This window comes from Ptychodera flava, chromosome 13 (genome assembly GCF_041260155.1).
Source record: "Ptychodera flava strain L36383 chromosome 13, AS_Pfla_20210202, whole genome shotgun sequence".
Taxonomy (NCBI): domain Eukaryota; kingdom Metazoa; phylum Hemichordata; class Enteropneusta; family Ptychoderidae; genus Ptychodera; species Ptychodera flava.
Window position 1 is genome coordinate 37,966,787 of NC_091940.1, and position 10,168 is coordinate 37,976,954.

Sequence of the window (10,168 nt, forward strand, 5' to 3'; positions counted from 1 at the left end):
GGTTTAATTTGTTCTTAGTTTGTTTTTTTTTTGTTTTTTTTCATTTTTTTTTCGTTCCCTCTTGAGATGCAAAAAAAAGGTTGGCGCGGCGGGTCTACATTGACGCGCGCGGGGATGAGAAACAAACTATTTATTTTTTTTGGCCTAAGCTAATACTGCATATAGATTACCATTCAAACAGAAACCGCATTTTCGGGAGCGAGTCTAGTTACTACCCCTTTAGGTTTATTTTCCATACTACGCGTAGCCATCGCATTGCTCCTATTATGACAGAACTGGACATTGAATTACCACAATAGCCATTTTTGAAACTTAGGAAGATGAAATTTATTTGTACCATCTTATTTAAGTTGTAAGTGTTTGTATGTAAAATGGATTTTCGTAACATAATTATATTGAAAGAAGACGTAACATTTCTCTTAAGAACTGAAAAACTATTAGCATTTCTTGTGTTCCGATATATATATATATATATATATATATATATATATATATATATATATATATATATATATATATATATATATATATATATATATATATATATATAGTGGAGAATCCGTGTTAATAGACAAAGCAGTAACAACACACTGATAAACATTGAAGTTAAGCTTTACAGATTTAATTAAAAACCGACTTGCTTGAATTTAAGCAAGGAAATCGTTAAGTGACAGACTGTCCCGGGGAATTTGATCCTAAAAATTAAAAACGCGTCCTCAAAAGTTCTTAATCTGTGATCTTTTTGGTCAGTCAATGATCTGATCATAGTGAAAGTACGTTGGAAAGATGCCTTGCAGCAGTGAGATAAGGTATGGAAATAAGTGCATAAATAGTTTTGTAAACCATTTTAATCTAGAAAAATGTAACTGAAATAAACGATAAAGAAAAGTAGAAATATGGACGGTGACTTTCGAAGGCAGGGTTTCAGTAAATGGAATTTTCAGTTCTCCCCTGACAAACTGGCTCGGGGTCGCTATTTTCAGATAAGAATACAGTTGCAACTGCCCTTTATTCCAGTACAGGTACCCAGCTTCTGGCATGTCTAGTGTCTCAATTTCTGCTTATTCAGCTAATCATCGCTTATTGAATCTGAAAAAGCGAAGTTGACTTCTTGTGCTATTGAAGTCTTCAAATTTCACTTGATTCTTTGAAGCTGGTCAAAATAAAAAAGACACATTGTACATAAAAGTTGTATACCCAGATCCGTTGTAAATGTTGCTGATTTTAAATAAGTAAACATCTACTGGACACATATAGTGATTAGGAGTGGAAGAAAATTATGCTTCAACCTTATGTACGCTGAAGAATCAAAAGCAATGTTCCCACCATGACATCTTTCCAAAAATGAGGCGGTATCGACTAATTTTTAGTTTTTTAGTTCCGGTTATGTCGACTTTCCAAACATAATGTTAACCGTTCAATTTTATGTTTTGTATTAAATTCTGCTCATTTGAATGCTATATGGAAGAGATTGCATAAAGGACGTCATCTTGCGGCCTTAACACCTGATATGCTCCATTAGTCTTTAGAAACAGAAGTAAAGATTGACACAAAATGTGTTTAAGTGATGCACGCAATGATCAGAAAAAACCTAAAAAGATTTGCGGCTTTATATCAGTGCACTATTCATTACGTCAGTCAAGTTCAAATGCAGTCCAAATCTTACTATTGCTCATCCATTTTTAAATGGAGCAGCAAGTGCCCACAATTTTACGCTTCTATAAATCATGATTGCATTCAAGAAACACCACTTACTCAATCTACTGCATTAATTGCGATTGATATTCATGACATTTCCGTCACCAACTTGGAAATTTATTCCGTGTTCTGCACCTCCAGTGACATTAATGATAGTGAGACCTCTTTGACCTGATAGAAAAGCAACAACAAATACTGACAGTAAAGAAAACTTATACAAGAATAGATACGATTTCATCATATAAGTTATGCTCAATGAACGAATATTTCGGATGAGTTTCACATTTTCAATTAACAAGTGATGGCAATATCAACATTGAACAGTGCAGCCTGGTAAAAGATGGCCTCCAAACCATGTCAGTTGGTATGTGGGGCAAAACCACGGGTTTCATTACTTGTGGAAACAATGTGGACATTTGTAGAGCGTTACAAAGAAATTAATCTTTCATTATAATGCATTTGGTCTCAAACTAATTGTTTCCAACGATGATTACGGGTCTGTTTAGAGGAAATTGAGACATAAGCAGGTTATTCAACTCGACAAAAATCTGAATTTCGAGAGGCATTACTCTCCAGCATGGTAAGAAATCACAATTTCGTAGACATTACACTTGTGAGCGTTAAATATTAATAGCTCCTGAAATGCAATTTTTCAGAACTCGGTATTGGCACAATCACTTCTGTTTTGACTAAAGGCACCCTTGGATATGCGAAATTATATCATACCAGTATATTGATTGCGCTAATATAGCGATCTGATTGGTCGAGACGCGAAAAGAACCGTGGTATATTGGCGATATACCACGGCTGGCATACGCGCGAGCTTTCAGCTTGAGCAGAAATCCGTCTTTGACAGTCCACGCCAGAATTTCAATATACTGTTATGATATAATAGCAATAAATCACACCCAGCGACGGTATACCACTCGATTTTGACCATTTCACTTCATATATGCACTCGCTATCGCTCGTTCATATATGTCGTGAACTGGTCAAAATCTCGTGGTATACCATCGCTGGGTGTGCTTTATTGCTTAAATAAACACTGAACAATAATACACAGCGATAAATACCTTGCTGATAGATTGCTGCACCACCAGTTTGTGGATGCATTCCCGCCGGCATCATCATATGCCTATCCTGAAACCAAAAACCATCGACAGCATATTGTTATAAAAGGAAAGGTGAAACATGCCATAATATTGCAAAGTAGAGGTTTTCGAACTTGATGCATAGTGAAACAATTAGCCAGATCTTTGCAGACTTAAAGAGAGTCAATACGATTATTTATTACCCTATAGCAACCTGAGCAAAGTTGCAATGATACGGGTAGTTTTTCCGACATTATTGTACGATCTTCATATCTTGTGAAAGTCAGCTATATTAATCAACATTTTGTAACACGCTGACATCGTGGTCGACAAAGAATACCCTCTACCACCTTTACAGAGAGAATACTTAAGCAATAAACCACACCCAACGATGGTTTACCACGAGATTTTAACCAGTTCACGACATAGGTGCACGAGCGATAGCGGGTGCACGTGTGGAGTGAACTGGTCAAAATCTACTGGTATATTCGCTGAGGTGGTTATCGCTATTATATCTTAATATCAAATTGAAATTCCGGTATGAATGTCAAAAGGGAATTGTTCTCTAGCTAGCTTGTACCTGTTCCTGTTCCAACCGTGCTATATTGCGAATATAGCACGGTTATTTTCATGTCTCAACCAATCAGATCGCAGTATTTGCGCCATCAATATACTGGTATGATAATAATGTTACATAAAGAGCGGTGACTTTTACAAATAGGAATAGATGCTATTAGGCTAATGGCTGGTCCAAAAAGAGCAAGTCTTGCGATGAGACTACAGGTAGGCTACATATCACAAATCATCATCGTGTCAATGCATAGTTTTAACGACTATTATAGTGTTTGTTGGACATATAGAGCCTATATAAGGAAAATCAAAATTACTTTGACAGTTTGAGACCGATATGGGTGTTGTATAATAGATTACCTTTTCCAGACAACCAGAGCCACTGCTTACAATCTGGGGTTTAACATATTTCTCCTTCACTGTCGTTTACGATTATGTGAATGGTAATTGTATTGCATAATTTGATTTTTCGATTCTTTTCTTCTCATTGTAAAATGGCAGCAAGAGAGAGGGTTTTTAAAAACACGCTGAAAACATGACTGAGGTTCATAACACGCTAAATATAAAGCTCAGCAGTAGCTACGTACACTAATACTCTCTACCACACACAAAGCTTTTTTTAAAGTGTTGAAATCAAATTGATTTCATTAAGACATAGTTACTCTTGTGATTCTTTATAAATTATCATGGAATGCCTCGAATTCACCTGCCGAATTACAATGGAAAGTCATCAGTCACCATCTCACTGTATAAGTACAAGGTTTAAAAAATCATGTAGGCCTAACACTCGAAACTGACAAATGAAACATTTTACATAGAAAAGTTGAATTTATTTCATATCGCTAAATGCATGGTGTTCTCGTTGTTCTGGACCATTCCACTACAAGAGCTTGGAAAGCTCATTGGATCAAGTGACAAATAACGGATTTTATTTTATATGTGGTTTGTCTCTTTTCTCTTTATGGAACCTGATTATAAAAGTAAAGTATATGGAATTTTGTCTAACGTTCCTGGTTTCAAATAAAAAAAAACAAAACTGAAGTCATCATCATGATAGTAAGCAACATGAATTACACATCAATTTGCTCACCTGCATTGCTGGAGGATAGGATTCACCTTGTGCCAGTTGTTGGCAATGTCCAGCAGTGGATCCGCTGTCATTAGTGCCTGTATAAAAAGGGAACATTATGCAAGATAACAAAGCTGAACTTTGGTACTTGGAATTGAACTTTGTTGATATGTTAGCTACCACACCTTTGACCTTTCTAAGAACGTCAGTTATTACTTATTTTATGTTTTCAACTACGGATATTTCTACCACTTAATATAAATTGTTCATTGTAAACATAGTGTTTCCTCACTCTGAGAAAACCCTTTTTTGACGTCTTTCAGAATGGCACTCTCTAACCCAGTGATGATGAATACACAACGTGAACTGTTCCCTTTAGATTGTCATCAAAGAGCTGTTGCACTTTACTACTGGGATTCTCTGTCTCTTTCCCTATCTACATGCCCTCCTTGTGTATCTCCCTAATTGCTCAGATGATTCCAATTTTGACAGGACGTTTTTATATTTGTGTGCTCCATGGCCGAGTGATTTTCTCGACTGTATAATAAAGAACAGTACACTTTATCTTGGTAATATATTGGGGCATTTATTTGAGTGGGCATTGGAGGATCTTTTATAATTTTGTTTTTGCAGCTTGCTTAATTGCTGTATTTCACTCACAATGATAAACTCGATAAAACTTCAAAGAGTGAACAAAAGACTTACACGGCACAGAGATAGTCAATGTCAAAAACAGGAGATTGAGAGCTGTGGCTAAAGTTCAAATACATAATACTTTGTTCTTGCCAAAACAGCCCTGCAAACTTTTGTGATATCAAAACAATTTTTAGAATTCATTTGGTCTTAAATTGCCTTTTTTCTGAAACTCACGTCTTTCATCCACTTCTTTCAGCAGCTGCTTGATTAATTTTCCATTATCTTCTATGAGTTGTCTATTCTCTTCAACCCCTTCTTTAATGTTTTGTTGCCCTGCAATTATTAAAATATCATAAATATTATAAGATGGATCCCAGAATGTCACTTGAAATGCATCCGTACTAAAACAGTTCCATTGCTTATTGCCATCAGTATATGCAGCGAAATATGATCAGACATAGATACTTAGTAATACATATGTGTAACGTCCAGGAGAGGTTAATACGAATGAACAGTGATCGTGATTGGACCGACTTTGAATACACTGATTTCCCCAATGTCACTATATAATGCTCTACTCAGCGCTGACACGTACAAAATGGAATTACATATGCAAATACGCTATTAATCAGTACTTCATGCTTATCAAACTTTCAGCATAATCTCCAAGAAGTTCAATCAAATGCAATGCAGTTTTGATACATGGGCTTATTGCAGAACTTCATTACATATGCAAATGAGCTATTAATTGGAATGTCATGCTCCTCAAACGTTTACTACAACTGACACTAGGCCTAAGTATGATCAATCAATAGCAGACGTTTAAAAAATCGGAGCAATTGATATTGATATTAATCCTTATTATATAAGTCAAAATACACATGAGCCAGTAATAAGAATCTCCTGCTCATAAAACCGTCGACGAAAACTAGACCTAAGTACGTGTATGATCAATATTTAGGAAGGCAAGGGATCACACATCGGAAGCTATTTTTAACAATGGAACAATAATTTTAGTGCAGGTGCACTGTGTACGCATACTTCGGATACCTACATTTGCTATTAGCGTCGTCAAAATTGACTTCGGAAAATTACAGAGGTGGTCTCGTCACACAATGGTGACGTCACACCGCCAAAGACAACGCTCACTTTCAGATATGCAAGGGGTAACTTGTTCAAAAAATGCGGCTTTCGCAGACTTTGTTGATCGCAAAGTTTAACGGATACACACAAATTGTACATGTACATTTCTTGTTGTGATGGTTATATTGTTAGTTATTAAACCATGACATTATTTTTCAAAGTCGTCATAATAGAGTAGTTATCATTTTGCTTCATGCTAGGCGCGGCGAGAGACAACCCTTGGTGTTTTGAAAATCGCAGTCAGTATATGTGCAAAGATTTGATATTTATGATGCCTTCAACATAAAAGCTATGCTGCACTTCAGTTGTAAAACATTGGTATAGACCTAGGTGGGCCGGCAAATTCTTCAAAATTATTTGCTTACTTGTACCTGTACATTCTGGACGCCCAGTACCACCTATCATGATATAAGCACTACGTTTAAGATATTGCCCTTCCTTCTTTTTCAAAGATCCAACTCACTGCTACAGACCTGATATTTGTACTTTATTATCTTGTGTGACCATTTTGTTTGATCAGGCTGTCCGCTCAAATGTACATGAATCAGGTTAGTTATAGGACGCATTCTGAAATAGGAAATGCTCAAGGCGAGTAAAGTTATGTAATTGGCACCTCTTTTAACCCCGTACCCTATATAAAGCCTTTCGGATTTCCGGTCACATACCTGACTTACGCATATTTATAGAATTTTAGCTAATCAATATACTCAAGCAATCAAGCAAACCCCCGATAATTGAATATTCTATCCCTTTTCACCTTCCCCAAGTTCATCCAGTAGGTTTTCCAAATCATGTAGGGCATCTTCTTTGTCTTCTTCGCTTTTTCGTTGGCTGTCGATTTTGTTGATTGTGTCTACAGTTAAACCGAGAGACAGACTCGATTTCACGTTGTCGAGGCGTTCGTTTAGATCTTCGAACTTATCTTTGATGTCGCCTCTCTTCCAAATGGACTTAAGAAAACTCAAATCACGAAACTTGTTGATAAAAGTTTCGGCTTCTTTCACATACTCATGTAATTGTCGAAGGGGATTGTCATATTCTTTTTTGACATCTGGGTCCAGCTCCTCGATGTGCAACAAGACAGGCACTAAGGCATTCAACCTGTCTGCGAGCCGTTTACAACGTCTCTTGTTGGCTTTGACTTGATCAGCAATTTGCACAATTTCTTCAATGATACTGATGATGACTTTGGCAACACCTGCCCCGATGCTCAACACTTCTGCCATGATAGTGATAGTGGCAATACGTCCCAACCAAGCGCTGATATCGTGGGATAACCGATTTATCATATGCCTATGACCGTATATTTATGTAAAAGGTAATTAAAAATAAAGAAATTTTACTAGTTTTTGTCAGTCTTTCCAAGGGACTATGTTTTTATATTCTGCCGCTGGTCTGAGCGCATTGATACTTGTTTGTTTACAACAGCTAATCAAGTCGTCGATCGCATCGTGTCGAGTGTATACGGTCTAAACAGGATTATTTCAGCGCAATTTACCGCAGTTCAGAAAAGGAATGGAGCCAATTTACTAATTCTGGTCACCGTCCGGTGTTCTGGTGGATAATTATTACACGGACAATATTGTAAGTTTGAATTCACTTTAACAACTCTTGCTGAAACATGGCTGACGTGAACAGGAACGACGAAGTAGTGCGAAATACAACAGATTGTGAACATCAACTTTTAATTTCTACAACAACCTGTCCTGTAACTCTTTAGATCTGAAATAAAGGAACGTTAAATTCATATGTAGGCCTACTAAGTAATATGTTTCGTTAATATCGGTAAATTTTGACTGAATGCAAGATGAACATCATAACATCAAAATCGGAAATAAACAACAATTGATGATGTATAACGTGCCGTATCAGACTGATATTTTACGTGCCTCGTCACGACGCGTCAGAGGAGACACGGATACGGTCATGGGTATATGATAATGGGTAATAACCTCTAATTATTCTATGCATAGTACGCGGCGGCCAGTACGTATCACTCCACTCGCAACTGTGTCCAAGAGTCTTGGCTATACTGACTTTCTATACTTTTCCCTTGACTATTGCCGACAGACGTTGCATCCTTGCGTCGACTTGCACTGTGATGTATTGCATAAGAGTGGAGCAGAGCAGAGCCTGGAGATTTACAATTAAGTCTTCGTGCTATAGGCCTATTTCCTATTGACAACATACTGATCAAATTGCTGGCATGACATTCAGGCAAACTATAGGCATTCCCGTAAGCACAAACTGTGCAGCACTTCTTGCACACTTATTCTTGCATTCGTATGTGGCAGAGTTGATGCAGTCTCTTCACAAATCGGGATGTAAAAGGATTACCAAGTGTTTTAATAACACTTTTAGATTGATGATCTCATAATTTAAAACAATCCTTGAGTGTGTATTTCCTCCACCACATCTATCAAAAGGATTTAGAAAAAAATTGAAAGTGTGGACTCAGCATCATACCGAGACATATTTTTCGAAGAAGGCAAAATGCACTGAATACAAAACTGTATGACAGTGGTCATTTCAATTTTGAAATAATAAACTTTCCCTTTTTGTCAAGTCATATACCATATGCTCAAAACTCTTGAGAAGACTTACGAGTGAGACACTAGCACAAAGGTTTGTGAGGCAAGGATTCTCGGAAAGTAGATTAGTGCAATTAAGAAGTTCTATTGTAGATATGGAGATGTTGTATCGAAATAGGACATAAGCTTATCTGTTTCTTAATTGATGAGTGACAGCATACCAGGCTTTGAGTCACAAAAGCAATTAGTTGGCTTTACCACATTGCCACAAATGTATCACTTTTGGTCAATCTAAAAGAGTAAAGCACGACTACAGGGTACGCCTTATTTCTATTTGCAAAGTGGAAATTGTATCTAGGTTACGTCCAGTTGCATTACCCCAGACAATCATATAGTAATACGGTGAACTTCGACTCAAGCCATAGTATAACATAATACGGTTTGATCTCTGGATAAATTGACTAAGTCTGCCTAGAACTTGGGCATCTTAATTACACCCCCAATCATTGTATTCGTATTTGACAATGTATTCATACCTACGGCTACACCTTGTGGAAGAAGGCTTGTCGTTTGCTGTAGTTGTCAAGCGACCGTAATTACGACCATATGCAGACATAGTGAGGTGAAAAAATGATTTAAACATTTCAAAACTTCAGATTTCTTTATTTTCATATAAGGACTGTACTTCCTAGCAGGCAAATTAATATTTGGAATTTGTTCAGCTACATAGCTTTTTAAAACGATATCACTTTTTGTGTTTAGGCAGGAACTAGCCTAGACCTAAAACAATCCCTCATTCCCAAGGTTACAATTACATTTGTGTATTACCTTTGTGTTTCCATCACATAGGTACAGTGTTACACATATCAGGAAGTGTTATCATCACTATACAAAATGACGATCATGATGCCAAATGAGTCTCGTCTTCAAAGATGCAAGTATGCATTGCAGTCTATTTCTTTACAGACAAATGGAAGTGATGTTTCATATGCAAACTGTGACAAAAATGTGTAACGCAACACTTCAAAACCACTGCCTTCATTTCCTGTACACTCTTCATGGTTTGATATTCAAAGATGTCTTGCCACCAATGGCAAATCAAAACATGGCGGAGAATCCGGGTCAATTCGGTCATCTTTTGGTTGCCCTGCCTCTGTATGCACTTACTAGGCATGAAAGGTTGAGCTACTCTACATGCCTTACATTTATTATATGTTATAGTACTTAGTTTTTCACAGGTAATGAACACTAACAGCCTTGCTGAATGATGATTGTCACAATCAAAGCCGCTAACTCTGTTGACCATTTGAAGAGAAATAATTCTGGAGGCAAGACACTCATTCTGTGAAAGACACCATATCAGTAGTTGTCACATGGTAATATCTTACACTAGAGTTTTATCAATGATATCCTGAATAATGGTTGACAGA

At 36.9% G+C, this 10,168-nt stretch overlaps 1 protein-coding gene across 1 annotated transcript; it reads right to left on the reverse strand.

Annotated features, from left to right (window-relative positions):
- Positions 1-564: 564 nt before the first annotated feature.
- On the reverse strand, positions 565-7,435 carry LOC139148387 (mixed lineage kinase domain-like protein). Its single transcript, XM_070719822.1, has 6 exons — positions 6,965-7,435; positions 5,299-5,397; positions 4,450-4,526; positions 2,772-2,838; positions 1,756-1,869; positions 565-1,153 (listed from the first exon to the last, which is right to left on the reverse strand). Exons 1-5 carry the CDS (start codon positions 7,431-7,433, stop codon positions 1,769-1,771), a joined length of 813 nt encoding a protein of 270 aa, XP_070575923.1. The 5' UTR covers positions 7,434-7,435; the 3' UTR covers positions 565-1,153; positions 1,756-1,768.
- Between the last annotated feature and the right edge of the window lie 2,733 nt (positions 7,436-10,168).

Bases quoted from the DNA above. Each gene is read 5' to 3' on its own strand.
- LOC139148387 (XM_070719822.1), bottom strand. From the start codon at position 7,433: ATGGCAGAAGTGTTGAGCATCGGGGCAGGTGTTGCCAAAGTCATCATC. The intron at 4,527-5,298 runs GTGAGTTTCAGA...CTTTTTATACAG, and splicing joins GAAAGAAGTGGATGAAAGAC to GCACTAATGACAGCGGATCC. The intron at 2,839-4,449 runs GTGAGCAAATTG...TTTTGGTTTCAG, and splicing joins CCTATCCTCCAGCAATGCAG to GATAGGCATATGATGATGCC.